This window comes from Mustela nigripes, chromosome 13 (genome assembly GCF_022355385.1).
Source record: "Mustela nigripes isolate SB6536 chromosome 13, MUSNIG.SB6536, whole genome shotgun sequence".
In the NCBI taxonomy this organism is placed as follows: domain Eukaryota; kingdom Metazoa; phylum Chordata; class Mammalia; order Carnivora; family Mustelidae; genus Mustela; species Mustela nigripes.
In genome coordinates this window covers 36,941,571-36,963,274 of record NC_081569.1, presented here as the reverse complement: position 1 = coordinate 36,963,274, position 21,704 = coordinate 36,941,571, and the positions used below count along the sequence as shown (strand labels likewise).

At 33.0% G+C, this 21,704-nt stretch overlaps 1 protein-coding gene across 9 annotated transcripts in view; it reads left to right on the top strand.

The window, feature by feature from the left end:
- Positions 1–21,704, top strand: part of ZNF280D (zinc finger protein 280D) — a 136,987-nt gene that overhangs the window by 5,166 nt on the left and 110,117 nt on the right. For 3 of the 9 annotated variants that reach the window (XM_059371982.1, XM_059371990.1, XM_059371991.1), the window contains exons 2-6: positions 10,213–10,258; positions 10,371–10,439; positions 14,258–14,404; positions 17,194–17,259; positions 17,355–17,494. In XM_059371982.1, the coding sequence (XP_059227965.1) occupies positions 10,412–10,439; positions 14,258–14,404; positions 17,194–17,259; positions 17,355–17,494 (381 nt within the window). In that variant the 5' untranslated portion in view covers positions 10,213–10,258; positions 10,371–10,411. Of the gene's footprint in view, positions 1–3,480; positions 3,538–10,212; positions 10,259–10,370; positions 10,440–14,257; positions 14,405–17,193; positions 17,260–17,354; positions 17,495–21,704 lie in introns of all 9 variants that reach the window. The other 6 variants (XM_059371984.1, XM_059371983.1, XM_059371988.1 and 3 more) reach the window with 6 other exon arrangements.

The window sequence follows — 21,704 nt, the reverse complement described above, 5'->3', positions numbered from 1 at the left end:
TAATGGTGAAATGTGACCTCTGCCAGTTTTCTTTTGTTCCAAAATGAGCAGAAAATGAAAGCTCTGAGTTCTTAACTGGATTCAGTAAAAACTAAAGACAAATGAAGATCAGCATATGCTGTGCTAACATATGTCTCTTTGACCTAAGGATTATTTTGAGTAGATGGCAATTTAGAATTAATAGAAACAAAAGCTGTTTTCTGTTCTCTTGTTATCCACCTAAAAGCCAGTCATAAATATCCCCCCCCCTTTTTAAAAAAGATTTTATTTATTTATTTGAGGGAGAAGGAGTGAGAGCATGAGAGAGGAGAAGGTCAGAGGGAGAAGCAGACTCCCCAAGGAGCTGGGAGCCTGTGTGGGACTCCATCTGGGAAGTCTGGGATCATGACCTGAGCTGAAGGCAGTTGCTCAACCAACTGAGCCACCCAGGTGCCCAATATCCCTTTTGAAGATATTTCCCCCCTTATCCATGGAAAGGAAGAGTGACTCTTACTACTTGAGATGGAGAGTTAATAGCAAGATGAATTTGCATAAGCAGACTTAATGAGAATAATAACCCTTATCTTCCATTAGTTCTCCCATGTATATTGTAGTTACTTCTCCATGATTTATTGTCTTTCAAAGCTCTAATCCCCTTTCCTTTGTTAAAATGGTATAGAAGACCTTGAGTCTGACCACTTTGAGCTTTACTTCTTTTTTGTGAATTCCCGTGTATATAAATACTAATAAAAATTATGTGCTTTCCCTCCTATTACTCTGTTTTTTTGTTAGTTTAATCCACAGCTCCCCAGGAACTGCAACATAAAAGGGTAGAAGTAAAGTTTTTTCTTCTCGGTGCAGACTGCAGAGATGATGTCTTCAGTCTTATATATCTTTTTGAAAGTTGATTCAGTATTTTGTGCAAAGCAATAAGAAAATAAAGACAAGAAAAGTGAAAGATAAAGCATAGTGATGATTTATTTCATTGTTGCATTATCCTAGGCAATTAAATCATTCTTAAATTTCTTATTTTGTTTTTCTTGTAAGCATAGTTGGGAATTTTTTTTAGCAATGGTGAGGTAATACCTAGGATGATGGAATTAGCAAAATATTTCAAGTGGTAGGAAAAATAAAATCAACTAAAATCACATAATGTATCTCAGATTTATAAAAGGATTCTGTAGGCTTACATAGTAATTGTAAAATACAATGAGTTTTATTCTATTTAAAAGTAATAAGATGTTGTTTGAAGATTTCCAGGAAACAATAAAAGCCGTAAAACGTCAATCTTTACAACTAGAACTACTCAAGAAAGAAAATAAAAAACTAGAATTGTTTTTATGGATTCTGATAGTATATTGAAGGTTAATGGTTAATTTGGACCATTAAATATACAGAGTTCCACCTCTTTCCAACGCATATATTAAACCTGCCTGCTTCTCTATTTTCAGCTGTTTCCACTCCATCTGTAATGAATGTGGGTAGTACTTTGAAAGTTACTCCTTGAAGTTTCTGTTCCAAAAAATTTTTTATTGTTACCATTTTTCTTCCCTTCCCAACTTTACCTTCAGAGCTCCTCTGTAATAAAAAATGATTAACTGAAACCCTGTAGTATCAAATAATCCATAGAGACAGACTAATTTTTATAACTGAAGTAAGGTTAATGTAACATTAAGTTCACCATTTAAATTATTTTAAAAAGTACAATGCAGTGGCATTTAGTACACTCACGGTGTTAAACAAGTATCAACACTAATCTCAGAATAGTAGTTTCAGCTTCTCAAAGGGAAACCCATTACCCATTAAGTAATCTCTCCCCATTTTCCCCACCCCACAAGTCTTGGCAACCACAAATGTACTTTCTGTCTCTGTGGATTATTTGCTTGTTCTTGACACTTGATATTAATAGAGCCATACAATATGTGACTGACTTCTTTCACTTAGCATAATGTTCTCAAGATTCATCAATTTAGCGTGAATCAGTACTTCAGTTTTTACTGTTGAATAATATTCCATTGTATGAATATGTCATTTTGTTTATTCATCTATCAGTTGATGAACATTTGGCTTGTTTTCACTTCTTGGCTGTTATGAATAATGCTGTAGGGCTAATTTTTGTGGAGAAGTTATGTTCAGTTCTGGACATACTGAATTTGACGTGAGTTTAAATATCCAGATAGCACTTTTCAGCAGTTAAGAGATGACAGGCTGGAATTTAGTTGAGGAGTCAGGGTTGGAGATTAATATTTGATGATTTTATAGGCTGCTGTTGAGAACTGATAGCTAAGACTGTGGAGTGCATTAGATCTGTCATTTAGGGAACAATTTGTGCAGGGCTAAGGACTAAACTCTATGAAAAACCCGATTTTATACCATTTAAAGGAGCAAGAGAACATGGAGAATCTGTATAGAGTTAAATAGGAGGAGGTGGGTAGAGAACCAGTCTATTGTCATATAAACAGATTTCGAGGAGGATGTTTGAAGAAATTGGGCTAAAACAAGGAAAATGTAGATGAAGAAAGGGTAATTTGATTTGGCAGGGGGAGGGTTATGGGGATCTTCCGTTGGATACCTTGAGTAGAATACTGTGCAGTAGAAAATGTAGTAGCTGCACTGCTGTGCTCAACTTAGTTTTGAGTGACAGAATGCATAGTGATAACTAGAGCAAAGGGACTGCAGCCTGCATCAGGGTCAGCAGAGGTTTTACTTGGATGAAATGGAGGTGGTGCAAAGAGAGAGTCCCCATATCCTTATGAAGAAGGGTTCCTTTTACATAGAAGCTTTTAAGCTCTGCTGGTTTAGATTGATTGTAGATGTAAGCAGTCTACTGAAGCACAGGCCTTCTACTTAGTGCTTTTACATTAAAAAAACTTTATCAGAAATGTTAAAATTTCAAAAATGGATTTATCATGATTTGAGATTTCAGATTTTGCTCTGAATCAGTGTCTGTGAAGTAGAACTTGATATCATTGGGAGTTGACATCAAACAGGTTTGTTAAAATGCAATTTATATTGTTTAAAAATATCCACTATTTTTTTTTCAGTTATTATTCTTTCTTTAGGAATTTACTTGCTTTGAGTAAACTCAAGAATTTTATCCTAAGTGTTGAACTTCCGCCCTGTTGCTTCATTCATTACATTAAACTTGAAAGTTTCTAGAAAATATCTGGGTATGGTAGGTTGATTACCAAAAGACTTTATTCATAATACCGAAATGGCATTTCATAGTTCAACATTCTCAGAACAGTTGTTTGTTTATTTGTTTGTTTGTTTTAAACTGAAATAATAAATTCCCTTTGTTTCTGTGTAGGTAAAAATTTATATCCCTGTAACAGGTGGTTATGTTTATAATATTAGGGTTGGAAGAGCCCTTGGAGATGTTGAAAGTGACCATTTCAATTATATAATGCTTAAATATTTTATATTTTTCTTTGGTGATATATCAGATCTTGAGTTCATCTCATTTCCTGATACTTAAACTGTTAATTGTTTTGTTCTTAGGTTGAGATGAAATCTGCTTCCCTGTAATTTTGGTCTTGTTCCTGATAGAGGCAAGTGGTATGTGGCTGAAATCTCTGGCCTTTTAAGTGCCTAGATTTGAATCCATGCTCTATTCTTAGTTGTGTTACTTTGTGCAAGGTACTTAACCTCTGTAATTCAGTTTCTACAGCTTTAAAGTGAGGATGATAAGAGTGTCTACATCATAGAATTTTTGAGGATCAGACAAAGTAATGTATGCATTTAATGGTAATGAAGTTGTTATTATAAATAGCATAATTTGTAATATGATAACATAATAGTATATAATGAATTAAGTAGTGTTGAAGCTCAGCACTAGGAATGAAATTCTCTAGTTTACTCAAAGCAAGTAAATATTACTAATATTGTTATCACTTGAATCACAAAGAATAAGTTATCCTCTTTCCTTCTTTCTCATCACAAACTTAAAAATAATATGTAAATTATTTTTACTTCTAACACCTCTAACCCACAATCTCATGTTTCCTAGGTTAAATATCTTTAGTCTTTTGACTGAGACAGAGCTCTAATTCTAATTCATTATAATGAACATATATTTTTGTTTATCCAGCATCTTCCTTCCTACTTTGGTAACAGATATCTTGATTATCCTTTGGGAAAATCTTTATCTTACTGGAATTTTTTTTGTTATTGTTTTCGGTTGGTTGCCTTTCTTCTATCTCTGGTACCAGGGCGAGCTTGGGCTGTAGGACTAAACCCATTTATTACAAGTCCTTAGCAATAATTGGATTTGGGAAGGACATAGGACTTAAGCCAAACCAATTAACTCCAATCAGAGCTAGTCCACTATTACTGCCCTAGACTTGAAACTTGGAAGGTGTTAAGTTGGAGCTGGTATAGTCATTCACAGTGGGAAGTCTCTTCTGAGAGTAGAAACAACATAGAGAAAGAAAAATCCAGGAATGGAGATACAAAATCTAGATTTACATATCATTGTTTAAATTGTACCTGTATTTAGTTCTGTAAATGAGCTGAGGAATTCTCTTTTGCTTAAGCCACTTTGAATTGGGTTTTCTGTTATTTATAGTTGAAGGGGACGTAGCCATATATAGTATGCCAAGTGGGGATTGATTAGGACAATAGAATAAAACCACTGTGTCTTTTAGTCTCAAATTCTGTTATTTTGACATTATATCACAAATCTGATTGTATCAGTTCTTGCTGAAAATCCCCTCCTTGGCTTCCCATTGCTTTTGGGTTAAGGAAAAAATTCCCAATATGATCTCTAGGGTGCTGTGTTGTTTGACTTCTGTCTTATCTCCTAGGGGATACCCTTTTCTTTTCCACTCACACTAGGGTTTTTATTTTTTCCTCCAGTTTCTTATATTTGCTGTGCCTTAGATCTTTTGTACATACATGCTGTTATTTCTGCATGGAATGCTGCTTTTCCTTTCTGTCCTTTTCCCCATTAATTCCAATCAAGGCTGAGTTCCAACCCATCCCCTTCTTTCTTTCTTTCTTTGCCTGTTCACTGTTAACATTGCTACATGTATGATCTTTTTTTTAAAATGACTTTTGAGATGTTTGGTTTATTTAAAAAATAATACTGTATATCCAGTATATTCTCCTCTTTGGGGGGACCTTTCCTCCTACTCTTGGAATGACCATTTTCAGAATGTAGTATTCTGCTTAAAATAAAAATTAGAATCTTTCAGAAATTGGTTAAGATTTGGTGAGTTATCTTCTAAAGTTTCTATAATTCCCCCAGTATTTTGTCTGTAGTGTTTAGGGGCTAGTGATCAGATGTTTCTAACTGTACATTTTGTGTGGTTGAAATGTGCCCTTTTCAAGAATAAGTCTGGTTTTTAACAGTAACCGATTAACTGGACTGATTCTAAAGAAGTATAGGTACTGAGTTTTCTAACAATAAAGTGTTTTAAAAAATAAGAGGCGTAAAAGGGGGAAGTACTTTAATTTGTATTTGTATTTATTTGAAATTGGGTTTCATCTGCTTAATGTTTATAAATTAATAAGTTCATTTCTTTATAAAATTTCATATTTAAACATCTGAATTTTATGAAATAGTTCTGGTCTTTTTTAATTATATAGGGTTTATTCCTTATGCTATAAGGTTTGTATTTGTGTGATTTATATGCCAAGGTACACATCATCCTTCTCTGTTTTCCTAACCCTGTTACAGTTAATTTCCATGATGGGATCAATAGGTGATGGATATTCAGGTGATATAGAAGTGGAATTTTTAAAATGGCTCTCTGTCCTCAAAAGACTATGTATGTTTTTAAGATAATTAACATTAAAATGAATTTTCTAGTATCAGCTTGAGATAGCTGGAAATTTTTGAGAGATCACAGAACCAGGGTTGGAAATACTAAATTGTTATTCACAGTAAAGAACTCACTTTGAATCCTTAAAGCTCTGTCCATTTGGAATAGACCTCCATTTCGGTATGCCATTAGTCACAAAGACTGAAGAATTGTTTATAAAATGAAATAGACTGTAAACCTAAGTTTTAAAGTTAGTGGAATGATTTGAATACCCGGTTTCTTGTGAATTGCGTGAGAGGAAAAAATGACAGTGTTCTGGTGATCCTATGTCATCAAAATCATTCTGCTGAAAAATTCTTCTAAGTATATAAGTAAAATTATTAAAGGTTTAGTGTTTCTTACAGCTAGGTTGTTAGTCTTAGACATAATTTAAGAGTTAGTTGAACATTATTTGTATATGCTTTCCTTATTTTGAATAATTTCAGTATTTAAAATGATTATATTAATTTTGGTTTTGTATTTTTCCTTTTATGTTAATCTGGTTTTTGATGTTGCCAATTTCTTGGTTAGGAATGCAGGCCCCCAATTAAAACATTATCTTTATAATGAGAAAAAAACAAAGATTAGCTTTATAATGTGGTTTTTCAGATTATTTCATTGAATAACTTTTGGGTCTGGGGAGATGGACCATTCATCATTTCAATTCAACCATTCACCATATTCCTCACTTTTTCATTTTACTTGCTGCTTACTCATTTTTAAAAAGGATTTTTTTAGAAATTAAAATACAGTGATGGATGTAAAATGAAAGTTTTTTTTTTTCTATGGAAATGGTATAAGGTACTTTATCCAAATGTTAATTTTTATCTGCTGGTATCTTTGAATTAGGTATTTGTTTTATTCCATGAGACCAGTAATATGTAATTTAACAGTATTGATACATTTTAGGTCTGTGTGTTACATTTATATGAAGGTATAAAATTTTTTATGTGTTTTCACTAGTTTTCAAATGCTTCTTCCTTAAAAAGATGAAAATATGGTAGGATAGATTTTGACCTCTACATTCTAGAAGGTATACTTACAAAACTAACATGTCATCATGTGAAATACTATTGCAATGAAGATCTTAAAAAAAAAAAATTTCTGAATGCTCAGCTGATAGCTTTTAAATTCTAGTATACTAACAAAATTGTGATCTGTTCTTAGGGTTCTTGAAAATGGTATTAAGCACAGAATTAAAAATTGTTAAGATTTATTGGATGATTTCTGTGTGCCAGGCACTGAGTTCTATGCTTTATGTGTGTTATCTAATTTAATTTTCACTATAACTTTCTGAAATAAGTTACATATGTATAGTGAAGCAAGGCACAGAGATTAACTTTCCCAAGGTCATCATAAATGGTTGAGTCAGAATTTGAATGTGGCATTCATTCTTCACCATGTTTTACTGTTTATTGTTAATAAATGTTTAAAGTACACAGTATACAGTATAAAGCTAAATTAGGCTGTAGAGATTATTAGAGCCGAGACCCAGAATTGTAAGGTGATTTGATTGAAAGTTGTAGCAATGCTGAGGCTATGATGTGGTTCTTCTGGCTTCTGGCCTAATGGTCTTTCTTCATGTGCAAACTCTACAGTTGTGGTTTGTAGAATTGCTTAATCTTTTATCAGAAAGTAAATAGAACTATATCCAGTACATAACACACCTGCCATATTTTGTGCTTAGGTACCAGAGAAAATGCATTACCTTTATTTAACACAGTGATATGGTATCAGGTAATACCTCTGAATGGATAAAAGTAAATTTTTCTAACAATTAAAAATTTAGACCTACATTTCCATTGATTTTTTTAAATATCTGTAGAAAAAATTATTTAAGGTATTGTTTAATTTTAGATGTATAAAAGCTAAAATAATATAGTAAGATAGTAATTAAAAATATTTATGTGAGCAGTCTCCAACAGTAAATGAATGATTTTCTAAAAAGTATTTGATAAGTCAGTTAATTGGAATTTATTTTTTCTTCATAGAAACAAGTGTATTAAACATGGTCATAAAACAAGTCAGTAGCTGAAATTGAGTGTTCTCTTTTTCTGGCTATTTTGGGGCTCAGTCTGAGCCATAGCGGCTATTAGAGACATTTTGGAACTTTGAGATCCCCACCTTTGCTGGATATTCTACTTCCGTGGTACTACTTCCGTGGTAGCTGATTTAATCCTTCTTAGAATTCCATTCCTTACCACCAAAATTCTGAAGTGGTGACCTGAGAGGTGTTTATGGTGGTAATTTTGACATGCTTCAATGGCTAAGATGCCAAAGGAATTCATGAAAGTGTTTATTATTCAGAACAAGATATGGCAATGATTCTTTAGTCCCGTGTTGTCCATTGGAAGTGTTCTGTAGCTTTATTGTCCAGTAGAGTAGCTACCAGCCACATGTGGCTTTTAGCATTTGAAATATGGCTAGTAAAACTGAGGAACTGAATTTTAAATTTTACTTAATTTTAATTAGTTTAAACTTAAATAGTCACATGTGGCTAATGGCTACTATATTATGTAATACAGCTTTAGGCTGAAATTATGGTTCTAATTACATCTGAGGATTTCCAACTTTATAGTGTGTTTGAGACTACATCAGTTGAGGTTTCTGAGGTTTCCTTGAGCTTTTGAAGTAGGTTATCTTAAAGTCATCTCTATCATAGCAGGCAGTAGATGTCTGTTCGTATTGACAAGGCAGTCATTAATTGAATATTTGTAAATTGAATACTAATTTCAGTTTTGGCAAGAGATATTTATATGATCACCTAGCAAAAAATGCATATATGTCAACTATATAATATTCAATATAACCATTATTAGAACCCAGCATAACTACTGAAATAAAAAATATTATATTTGAGTCTCATAAGCTGTATAATTGTGGCTCTTGAAAAATACTCTAGCTGACAATTAGGTCCTTAACATGAGCAAAAATTGTCATGTATTTATCTCCTTGACATATTCATAATATTAATAATAGTTTAGAGGTATGCTACAACTTTTCAAATAATTGAGTTAATGAGATTTAAATAGACTTCAGAACTTGGTGAATTCATTTAAACACAAAATATATTAGAGTCTTGGCCCACGGGTGGCTCAGTTGTTTAAGTGTCCAACTTTTGATTTTGTTTCAGGTCATGATCTTAGGGTCATGGTATTGAGCCCCGTTTGGGGCTCTGTGCTCAGTAGAGTCTGCTTGAGGATTCTCTGTCATTCTCCCTCTGCACCTCCCTCTGCTCCGTGTTCTCTCTCTCTCAAATAAATCAATAAATCTTAAAAAAAAAATCCGTTAGAGACTCCTGTGATACTATTTAGAACATTTATAACAGTAACTTCTGAAATTAAAATGAGTTATTTTTCCCTGTGGATTAATGAAGTCCAATTAAGTTGGAAACTAGAAAGCAGGAAAATTTGCTTGTGTCAGCCTGAGGATAAGGAGAAATATAAAGATTGAATTAGTGTGCATTTTAGTATTTTAGGTATCTGGTGTCTAGTTTTTATCTTTTTTTGCTTTATAACTAAAAGTTATTTTAAAATTTGTAATTTTTATAAAATTTATGCTGTTGGTGTTTGGGGATCCAGAATAATTCTTGTTTTAAATAAATGAATTAAAATTTCTTTTTGATAATTTTTATTCTAATAGCAATATCTTTTCAATCCCAAAGAAATATAGGTATATTAGATTATAAATTTCTGAAGGCAAGGACCATGACTTACTCATTTCTGTTTTTTCCCTAGAACTTAGCACATTATCTTGCATTTAGAAGGCAATGAGTTCTTACTGTTTTTTTTTTTTTGGTTTATTTATTTATTTTTTTAGTAATCTCTACACCAGCCTGGGCGTCGAACTACGCTGAGAACAAGAGTCGTATGCTCTTTTGACTGAGCTAGCCCAGGCATGCCAATGAGTAGTTACTTTTGAATGAATTAATCTATGATGAAATATGTCCAATTAATTTGCTCTCCCTTTCCAATTAATTTTCTTTCCCTTTTAAGGTCTTTGATAAAAAATCAGAAACATATAAACTAAAATTTATTTAAAGTTTTTTTTGTGGAAATAATTACATTTATGTCTGAAATCTGAATAGGTTATAGTTAAAGATTAGTATTCTTAGTATTTGAAAATTCAGACTTGCTAAAACAATACATCATAAAGTGATTACTCATTTTTATAAAAGGACACTTTAAAAAATTATTTGTAGGTTAATAAATCAGACTTCTTCCAAGGAGTAAGTGCTTAATAGAATTACCATTTTATTTACTGAATTTGCATTCATTCAAGAATGAACCAATTATATATAAAGTGAGTTGCAAGTATATGTCAGACATATCAAACTTAAAAATTGAGCTTTTCGTAGGAAAAAAGATTAAGTATGTGTACATTTAATTTAATGAGATCCACTCTAATACTAGGTATCTTTATTTTATAGGAAGGAAAACTGAGATATAAATTACTCTCTTGTCTGGAGTCACATGGTGAGTTTCGAGATCAAAATTAGATCCAAGAATTTCTGAACCCCAAGTCTCATATTTCAATATTTGGCATTACTTAAAATGACTCATAAAATTGACTGATATCATGTGTCAGTACTTAGGTGACAATTTACAGAGCGTCAACTCTGCAACTTGATGGGCGACAACCCTTTTCAGCCAAAAAGTAAGTGTTGCTGCCACAACCGATACTAGTATATGTGGCTTTTGTATTAATAAATTTGCTTCAGTAGAAAGGAGGAGAAGTAGGCACATTTTTTTAAAGTCAAAAAAACTTAAAAGTTGTTAGAGTAACAAATGCTCACATAACAGATAATGTAAATTAAGAAGTGAGTAAAGTAGAAATGAAATGTTTTTTCTTCTTATGCCCAGTGATAACTATTAGTTCAGTGTACATAATTACCTCTGTTTCTTTTATGCATAGACAAAAAATTATTATTTCTAAAAAACATAAAGTTCTTTTGTGTCCTTAAGTTTTTTTTTTTCTCAACAATCTATCCTGAGTGTATTGACAGTGGCAATGCCCTGTTAAGAAGAATGAGGAAGACCTTTGTATTCTGTATTATTTGCTAGGGCTTCTATAACCTAGAACCATACACTGGATGGCTTAAACAACAGAAATTCATTTCAGAATTTCTCACAGTTCTGGGGACTAGAAGTATGAGATCAAAGTATTGGTGGGGTTGATTTCTTTTGAGGGCCATGAGGGAAGGATATGTACCAGGGCTCCTTCCTTGGCTTGTAGATGCCCATGTGCTTCCTATGTCTTTAGATGGTTTTATCTCCAAGTGTGTATCCATGTTCTGGTCTCATGTTTTAAGGACACCAGTCATATTGAATTAGCACCCACCCCAATAACTTCATTTTAACCTCACTACCTCTTTAAAGACCCTGTCTCCAAATATAGTAATATTCCGAGGTACTGATGGTGAGGACTTTAACATAGGAATCTTGGAAAAACATAGTTCATCCCATAACACCAACTGATCAGAAACTTTTATTATCCATATACAGTAAGTTTCCCTAATTTTTAAAAATTAAGCATTGTCTGACCACTTAGTTTCCTAGTCCATAAATTATATACTATGTGCCTATTGGCTATCTAGTCCATAAAGTATATACCACGTGCCTATTGGCTATCTAGTGTGTAGAAGGAAATACACTCAAAGAGCTCAGTTTGGTCTTGGGACATATAATATTTTTAATCATTTGACTTGCAGAATTCTATATAATAAAACAGTATAGTTTAGAAAAGAAAGGGATCAGTTCATGATATTCATGACATTTGGGAAAATGGAGAGGCCTTTTTTGTTTTGGGGGGTTGGCTGTTAACATTTAAATTAAGACAGGAAATAATTTGTGACATACTTTTATAGAAAGGAAAAAATTTAAAAATTTATGAAAGAATTGTTCTTAATTTGATTCGGTATTTCCTTTGTATGCCATCCCCAAAGTGTTTTAGTTACAGTATTTTTTCTTATCTTTTAAGAGGTGGTAGAACATTGTCCTAATTTTGAGTCAAAAGTAGAAGTGGCATTACTCTAATAAAAAATTACCCTTAGAAATAATTATGTTTAAATGATAAATGAAAGATATTGTCAAGCCAGTACTCTATAGAGTTTTTTTGGGAGGGGGGTTGGTAGACCTCCCTCATCTCATTCTGTATATTAAGTTAGATCCACTTATATCCATCTCCACTGTGACTACTTTAGTTTAGGTCCTCAGTACTCTTTCTCTTCCCCCTCCTGTCCACCTTTTCTTTTTTTCTCCATCTCAGCTTAAAAGCAGTATATGCACATAGTCAAGACCATCTGAAAAGGCTTTAAATGGCTTAATGATAGTTTCTTGAAGAGTGATTATGTGCATATATGCATATTTGTTGTGCTGTCTGTTGCATAATCAATTTTAACCGCTTTCTAATAATCATGAGAATTTTTGCTTGCTTAGAGCTATCCCTTCCTTCCAGGTATCTCCCAATAATTGTCTTAATATTTTGAGAATACATAGTTGATGTTTCATTATGATGACTACAATAAATGCTGTTCACTGATGAGCATTGTAATATGCTTTTTAATATTCTGTTATACATAATACATACATTTACTGTTCGCTCCCACTCACCCACCTACCCTTCCTCTCTCTCCCCCTCCCTCCCTTTCTTTCCTCTTTCCTACCTCTCTCCCTTTTCTTTCTTTCTTTCTTTCTTTCTTGTGCAGCTGTTAATGCTTTTCACTTTTTTTCATTTGCTAAGTTATATTAAAATCCATAGGCAGATCTTCCCACACCCTTCATTAGCCTCTCAATTCAATTTTCTACACAATAAAACTTGTCAGGTAACCTAAAAGTTTACATTTTAATAATCTTTTCTTTGGTATCCCAGAGATATTTCCTTTTGAAGTACTGATCCAGTTTAGTCTGGACTGGTTGTCTTCCGGGTGGGCTTTGTCCTGGGACTTTGTATTGTATTGAATATCATATTTTCTACATGCTGTGTCTTCTTTTTTGGTTAAGTCTTATCTTTTTTATGGATTCTTTAGTAACTTTCTGAGAAGGGTTTTACAGGGAAGTAAATCTTGTGTGATGTTGCTGTTCTTTATTCTCACACTTGATGAAAAGTTTGACTGCGTAAAGAACTCTAAATTAAAAACTAATTTTGGTAAGAAGTTATTGAAGTATTATTTACTGTCTTCTACTAAATTATTATTCTATGGTTCTTATTCTTACTGACCTTTCTTATATGAACAGTTCTTCCCACCTCACCTCAACCCCTGTGCCCCACCACACCCCATAGATCTTATCTTTTTATCTTTTGTTCTGGAATTTCATGACGATGTGTCTTGATGTAACTCTTTTCTTGATCATTGTGTTGTGTACCTAGTGGGGCCTTACAATCTAGATACATATGTTTTCCAATCTAGGAAATATGTCTGTATTACTTCTCAGATAACCTACTCTCTGCTTTCTCTCTGTTCTCTTTCTGTAAATTTTATTAGGTGAATGTTGTATTTTGAAATTGATTTTCTCTGACAACCTTGTATCCTCTTCTTTATCTAGTTTGTGTGTGTGTGTGTGTGTGTGTATTTTTCTCTTAGTTCCACCTGTGGGGATATTTTGAGTTTTTAAAAGCAATTGAATTAAAAATTTTTGGCTATCATATTTTTAAAACTTTTTGTTTTCTGAATATTTTTATAACATTCTTATCTAATATCTCTAAAGATGCTAAATATATTTTTCTTGATATTTTTCTTGCTGTCTGCATTATCTCTTTTCCTTAGGATTCTTTACGATTTTTATTGATTTGGTCTAAAAGATAAGTTTTCCTCAAGTTTCTGGTACTTATTGATTGTCCACTAATATTTAGTATTTAAATATTAACATTTAAGAGTAACATTTAATATTTAAAATTCATCCTAGGAGCTCTGTGCTTGGTCAGAACTTCTAAGGTGGTGTAAGTTCATATTTACTCCACATTCTTTGATCTGTTTCTTTAGATAAGAAATGTCTAATTTGCCCTGAATGGAATAAGTCTCACTTTGTTTCCCTTATTTTACTTTAGCACCTCATCCCTGTTTTTTGACTGGACTTCCTGAATTTGGTTCAGTTTTTCTAGTATATCTCCTATGAGTTGCCTCTTATTCTTAGTTTATCTCCCCTTTGTTAATATGTTTACTCCCCAGATAATGGTTAGGTGCAGTCTCTTTTGTAGATAAACTTATACTCCAGGCATAAGACTGGAACTGGTTTCGATGGTTTCATGTAAATAACTACTGTCACCTGTTACCTATTTATCTAAATTTGTTAGTTTTTATCTTAGAGAGTGAGCTCTGAGTTTCTCACTTGCTTCCATGAACTAACTATCAAGTCACGAGTTGCCACTAGGGCTATTAGAGTGGATCTTAAATATGTGAATATTTGTGAATTTAAAAAAATGTATTTACTTTTCCTTTTGAAAATAAGGTTTAATTCTCTCCTTTTGAAAATTAGACAATTCAAAAATGGCAGAACTCTTTATGGAATGTGAAGAAGAAGAGTTAGAACCATGGCAGAAGAAAGTAAAAGAGGTTGAAGATGATGATGATGATGAGCCAATCTTTGTTGGAGAGATATCAAGTTCAAAACCAGCAATTTCAAGTAAGCATTTACTTTTAGTGGAACTGATTTTTATAACATAACTGTTTTTAATGGAAGACTTTGTGAACTGCTTTATAAGGTACTTGTTCCTCTGTAAGGAGTTAGAGATGAAAGATTTGGTGAGCGGTGAGTGAGAATTATAGAATCAGGATGAGATGTGATTAAGGACTTGAGGAGGGACGTAAAAGGTTAAAATACCAGATGTGAGGAAAGAAATAGACTAAGATTAGCTGATACATTGGAGGTCTTTTGAAATTGGAAATCATAGTTTTTAGTGGAGCCAAGTAACCTGTTCATCCGTTTGTTTATCCCCCCCCACACACCTTAAACACAGAATTAGAGAACTTGAAGAGGTTACAGTACTTTTCTTCAAATGTCCTAATATGCTTAATAAATTTTAGTCTCAAACAGGGGTTTTCACATCCAGGCAACTACAGTGTCATCCATACAGTGCTACAAAATATATAGGCAGAGAATAATTTCAGTCTCTAGCCTGTGTGCCAACAGGGGGTTCAGCTTCTGACCACATTCATCTTCCAGCAACTCACGTTTATAGTCATGAGAGAGAAGAGCACTGTCTACAGCCACTGTACTTGGGTGATATAGCAGTTAGTTAATACTTAAATCTTTCATGGCTGTCTAGCACAATATTTTGGTACCTTTGTGGATTATTAGATTTTTGTTAGAGTAGTTGGATTTGACGTTGTTAGAATATTAAAGCAGTGACCAATGACTCTTATTAAAATGTCCACTCAAAAATGTAAAAAAGTACAGAGAACTAATATACATATTTTAGGGCAGAAGGAGAAAATAAATAATTTCCCATTGTAGATATATGTTTATTTGTTCACTTGTTTAAGCCAGGGGAATTTAACAAAGAATATGACCAGCATAATAGAGTTTTCTTATCAAGACAGGGCTCAAAAGTGTGATTAAGACAGTACTTTTCTGAAAGCTTCTGAAAGCTTGGTTCTTTCTTCTCTTGCCTCTAAACTTGGAATGGCACTTTTATTCAGTTTTATCAGAGGGAGAATCACTTAACCAATTAAATTCTCAATACCATTTCCTGTGGCAGATTGATAATCTTTAGGTTCTAGGTGGAGTGCCACTTTGATTGTAAATTGAGCTAGACATGATGGCATGCTTGTTGATGATAGTGGAACATGATTATATATTCTCTTAATTACTATTTCTAGTCATTGTAATCATTTTATACTGGAGTATTACCATATTATAAAATTAATTGTTAGAATCATAGAAAAAATAACAGTTAAGACCAAGTTGAATTATACTAGTAGAAAATTGTTAATCATATTCAACTAGAACATTGTTTATTAATGTTAAAGTAATTCTGTCAAAAAGGAGACTGACCCCAGTAAAAATTATTTTCTCGACAGTTACGCAGAATTTAAATGAATTTTATTACTGTTTTTGTGTAAGCCATAAAATTTTTAATATATGGAATATGAGTTAAGTGTTTATATAGAACTGCTAGAAAGGGGAGTAAAAACTTGTGTTGTAGAATACAGCCCCGAAAAAGTACATTAGCCAATAGTTCTTTGATGGTTTGAGTAATAATTAATCTTGAGTTTCTGAGTGAGAATGGTGTCAAGTTGTGTAGGAAGGTTTTTATTCTATAAGACATAAGTAATGCTTAGGTATAGAGTATTGCATTGCCATTATCAGAAAACAGCCCTACTTTTGTGTGTTCGTGTAGTTCATAGAGTTATTTTATGGGATCTGGTTCTTTTTTACTGTGAGGGAAAAAGGAAATTTTTATGACATTTAGGACTTGTTTGTGCTTTTATGTTTTTGTAACCAGCAATTTTTGGCACATCCATGCTCTTCCCAATTTTAGTTTGACTAGAAAATAGTCTAGGACTTGCAGAAATTGCATGCCAGAATCAGGAACTTTAAAGTGATCCTGAGAGTTCTGTATTATGCTCAGATTGACTTCTGGTATATTCTGGTATATTGGTAGATTTGAAACCCCTTAAGTTATAAGTTACTCTGATAAACTGTAATTTTAGCCTGCAGTCTGTTCTAGTTTTTCCCTTTCAGGACTCAAGATTAATGCTGCAGATAATCTGGTGTGATCCCTCATAATGATACTTCCAGGGAAGGTGTGAATGGAATATGGAGGTTGGATAGGGGTTTGGTTTTGAGTGATAGAAACCTGAGTGGATATAGCCCTGTTGCCATTTAAAGAAAGATACACTAATTATAGGTTCTATACACATAAATTTTTGGAAGATTCTTACTAATTATGTGGAATATTTCTTTGCCATAAAAGAAACTTTGCAGGAAGTTTAACTTGTATGTAGTCAGATTTATCAGTCTTTTACTTCTGGCTTTTGGATTTTGTGTGGTGGTTCTTATTCTATAAAACAAGGCTAGTGAGGTGCCTGGGTGGCTCACTGGGTTAAAGCCTCTGCCTTTGGCTTAGGTCATGATTCTGGGGTCCTAGGATGGAGCCTCACATCAGGCTCTCTGCTAGTGGGGAGCCTGCCTCCCCCAATCTCTCTCTGCCTGCTTCTCTGCCCACTTGTGATCTCTGTCTGTCAAATAAATAATAAAATAAAAAAAAAACTTTATAAAACAAGGCTAGTAATCTTGTTTCTTTAGTAGGTAAAGATACATATGTTTAAAATTAACTGTATTTTAAGCGAGTGATAATTTATATACTCCTTCCAGGAATCTATTTGATTGTTTTCAATTCATGATTTCTATTTTCTTAGTATATATTTTATTCAAATAATGAATTTTAAAATAAATGTAATTTTTTGTAGATATTTTGAATAGAGTAAACCCCAGCTCATATTCAAGGGGAGTAAAGAACGGTGCACTCAGTCGAGGTACAGTATTCTTTACTTTTTTACTTTTAAAGTGAAGTATGACATCATTAGTTATATGAAAATATATTTAATATATTGTATAATTTTAAATGCAGGTATTACTGCTGCATTCAAGCCTACAAGTCAACACTACACCAACCCAACATCAAATCCAGTGGCTGCGTCGCCAGTAAATTTTCATCCTGAATCTAGATCTTCCGATAGTTCTGTTATTGTTCAGCCTTTGTCTAAACCTGTAAGTGTTTCTGAAACTACACAGCTCAGGGATACATTGGATATTACTTATCAGTATAAACAATACCAATTAAAATTCTGGGTTGTCATGGGTAGCCATCTAATAGAAGCATAATTAAAATCAGAAAATGTCCCTATCTTGATGATATCTTAGCCAGTACCCAGAGTAATAACTACAGGAACTACTCATCCATCCAGTTCCTAAATCAGGTGACATGCTTAAGTTTAATAGGTAAAGTATTGAAAATTGTATTACCAAAATATGATAAAAGCATAATGTATATTGCATAATGGAAAATTATTTAGGATTGTAAATTAGGTCAGTTGTTCTTTGTTCTTAATTGGGAAAAACGTTTGAGAGGACATTATAGATTTTTATTCTGAAAATATATCTTCATAATTAGTTTAAAAAACTGTTAATAAATAATAATTGTTAATTGTAATAGTTAATATTACAGTTGATATTTATGTGTAATGCTTTGTTTCTAAATGGTACACATAAATTAATCATTTAATTCTTAACCATCCCTGTAAAGGATGCACTATTATTATTATTAATCCTGTTTTATAGTTGAGGAAATTGAGGTTCACAGAGGTTAAATTATTTATTTAAGGGCACACAGCTGGCAAAATGTTAGATATGGGATTTCAATCCAGACTTACTGTATTTACATAAGTATATATATATATATATATAATATATAAATATAGACTTAAAATGCCTTAATGCAGTAGTTTTCAGTGTGTAGTCTTTAGTCCCCTGAGACTCTTTCATGGGTTTGGGAGTCAGTACTATTGTCATAATAATAAAAGACACTATTTGCCTTTTCCACTATGTTGACATTTGCGTTGGTGATGCAAAAGTAATATTGAGTAAACTGCTGGTGCCTTAGTATGAATCAAGATGGTGGTACCAAGTATGAGTAGTTTTTGTATTCATTCCCACCATGCACTCCCAATAAAATACATTCATGCTTGATTTCCTTGATGAAGTATTAACATGTTATTTTTTAAAATCTCTACCTTGAATATGTGTCTTTTAAAAATATTTTGTGTGATGAAATGGATAGTATGCAAAAGCACTTCTGTGTCTGAAGTTCAGTGGTTATCTTGAGGAAAAGCACTCCAGTGATTGAAATGTGAGCTAAACTACCCACTTTTTAAAAATAGAAGACTCCTTTTGCTTGAAAGAATGACTGATAAACCATGGTGTATTATATATATTTTTGTGTATCAATATTACCATAAACAATGATTTAAAACCACATACATTTATTTTCTCATAGTTTATATGGGTCAGAAGTCAGGTCATGGCTTAGCTGGATCCTTTGCTTCAGAGTCTCACAGGCTACATTCAAGGTGTGGACTCTGAGGTTGCAGTTTTATCTGAAGCTTGACTGGAGGGGTATCTGCTTCCAAGTTCTCATGGTAATTGGCAACGTTCAATTTCTTAACGGTTGTCACACTGGGAGTCTCTGGCTTTGCCAACTGGTCTTTCCCACATGGCTTCTTACTTGCTCAAAGCCCACAAGAGAAGATCCTTAGGAGAATGGCATTATGATCTTACATAATATAGTTATATACACAAAATCATGTATATCCTGTTACCTTTCCTGTTCTGTTGGTTAGAAATAAGTCACATGTCTTGCCTACACAAAGGGGTGGGAATTGTGCAGGACATGAACGCCAGGGGATGGTGATAATGGAGGCCACTTTAGAGTCTGGTTGCTACACATAGTGAGTGATTCAGTCTTGGTTATTTGGCAGACATTTCCTCAAAACTGAACAAAGTGCACATTTAAAAGAAAACACTGATAGCATTTCTTGGGTAAAATTGCACTTTCAAGCACAAATTAGAATTTTGGAAAACTTGTCTTTGCCACCATGATCTTGGTAGCTTCCTAGTACTTAAAGACTTTCCTCTCGGTAGTGCAATTAATAAATACAATTTTTTGTTATTGTATAATGAATTCTGTGTACATTTGGAGGATCAGCATAATCCAAAAAACCCCCAGTATTTTCAAAAGAACCAGTGCATGATGTTACAGAATCATAGATAAAAGATCCAATCAAAGTGTGAGACTGACTGATAGATTTTAATGTAACAAAGTATGAAAAGTTTAGTAAATACCAAGTCAGATGCCACATTACAGTAATCTCTTAAGAAAATATCAACTGTTGAATTTTGGTGTATTATCAAAGAAGTGTATCCGTAGTTATCCTAAATTGCTATTAAAATACTACTCCCTGCCTCTGCTGTCAGCTTAGGTCATGATCCCAGAGTCCTGGGATCGAGTCCCACATTGGGCTCTCTGCTCAGCAGGGAGCCTGCTTCCTCCTCGCTCTGCCTGCTTCTCTGCCTGCTTGTGATCTCTGTCTGTCAAATAAATAAATAAAATCTTAAAAAAAAATACTACTCCCTTTTTCAACTATATATCTTTATGAAGCCAGATTTTCCATTTTTCAAATAAAACAACATATTCTAACAAATTGAAGGCAGAAGCAGATATGAAACTGCGATAGTTTAGCTAGATATTAGAGCAATTTACAGAAATGTAAAACAGTAGCACTCTTTTCACTGATATTTTGTGTGTTTGCAATATAGTCAGTTTTCATAAAAATGTTATTTATGTTAATCTGTAATGGGTTTATTATTACTTAAATATTTTAAGAAATTTCTCTTTTAATTCCTTTTTTTTTTTTTAAAGATTTTATTTATTTATTTGACAGAGAGAAATCACAAGTAGATGGAGAGGCAGGCAGAGAGAGAGAGAGAGGGAAGCAGACTCCCTGCTGAGCAGAGAGCCTAAAGCGGGACTCGATCCCAGGACCCTGAGATCATGACCTGAGCCGAAGGCAGCGGCTTAACCCACCGGGCCACCCAGGCACCCCGTTTCTCTTTTAATTTCTAATATGTTAAATATCAATAGGTATAACCCAAATAAATAAAAATTCTTTTGGGGCCTCCATAATTTTTAAATGTGCAAAGTGGTGCTGAAGTCAGGGAATTATATTACTCAAAAAAAAAGTTATCCCAAATGTAAAGATTCTTCGCTGTTAGTTGGATTTGAACTAACTCAGTAATTTTGCCATGCCTATTGTAAGCTATTTGGCACTGGCTTTAGAGAAATAATAAATTTGAACGAAAATGTTTGTGCTTTGACAGTAATTCGCTTATTGTCTATCAAAGCACCTATTAATTTTCTTGCAAATATTCAAGTTCAAAACCAGAATTGAATCCAAATATGTTTGGTAGGAATAATGCATTTTTCCTCTATTTCATATTACTATTAGGTAATCTGCAGATCTGTTAGTACTAAAAATTGATATTTTGAGGTGTTACTTTTCATAGAATAGTTATTTTAATTGTAATTTATGTAATAATGGAAAGGAGGACTACAGATTTTTAAATATATGGCTAACTATATTGACCTCCCACTTATATTTTGAAGATGTTATGTATCATAAAAGTATATGTTTAGGCAAATGTTTCTCTCTCCCTGAGTTATTATTACTTGATACCGATAATAACTATCTGAAATATTAACAGTGATATAAGCCCTGGGCCAGTAGTTTAAAAATCTTAGATTTGAAGCAAGATACTTGAATGCTGACTCAGCCTTGTTAATAAGCATTGTTGAAACCTTTCTGAGCCTCATTTTCTTCATTTCTAAAGTGAGAGATTTTAACCAGCCAATGACTCTCAAATGGATCCTAAGGTTCTGTAGGTTATTACTAATATTTGAAAAGATGAAAAGCTACTTAAAATTGAAGATTTTTTGCTATTAGTTAGAATCAAATAACTCAGTTACTTTTCATAAGTTGTAGCTTTTGCAGGGTAGAAAACTGGAAAAAGAAACTTGACTATTTAATTCAGTTTAATAAATAAAAATCTTTCCAACATTGAACCCAGTGAGGGAAAAAAAAAAAAGGGAAGGTTTGTATCTTTGGTGTTATATAAGTTAGAAACTAGAGCTATTTCTGAGATGTTTATTTCTCTGGCATAGTTTTATTTATGTTTTTAATTTTTATTTTTTTATTATTGTGTTCAGCTATCCAGCATATAGTACATCATTAGTTTTTATTTTTTTTTATTTTTATTTTTTTAAAGATTTTATTTATTTATTTGACAGAGAGAAATCACAAGTAGATGGAGAGGCAGGCAGAGAGAGAGAGAGGGAAGCAGGCTCCCTGCTGAGCAGAGAGCCCGA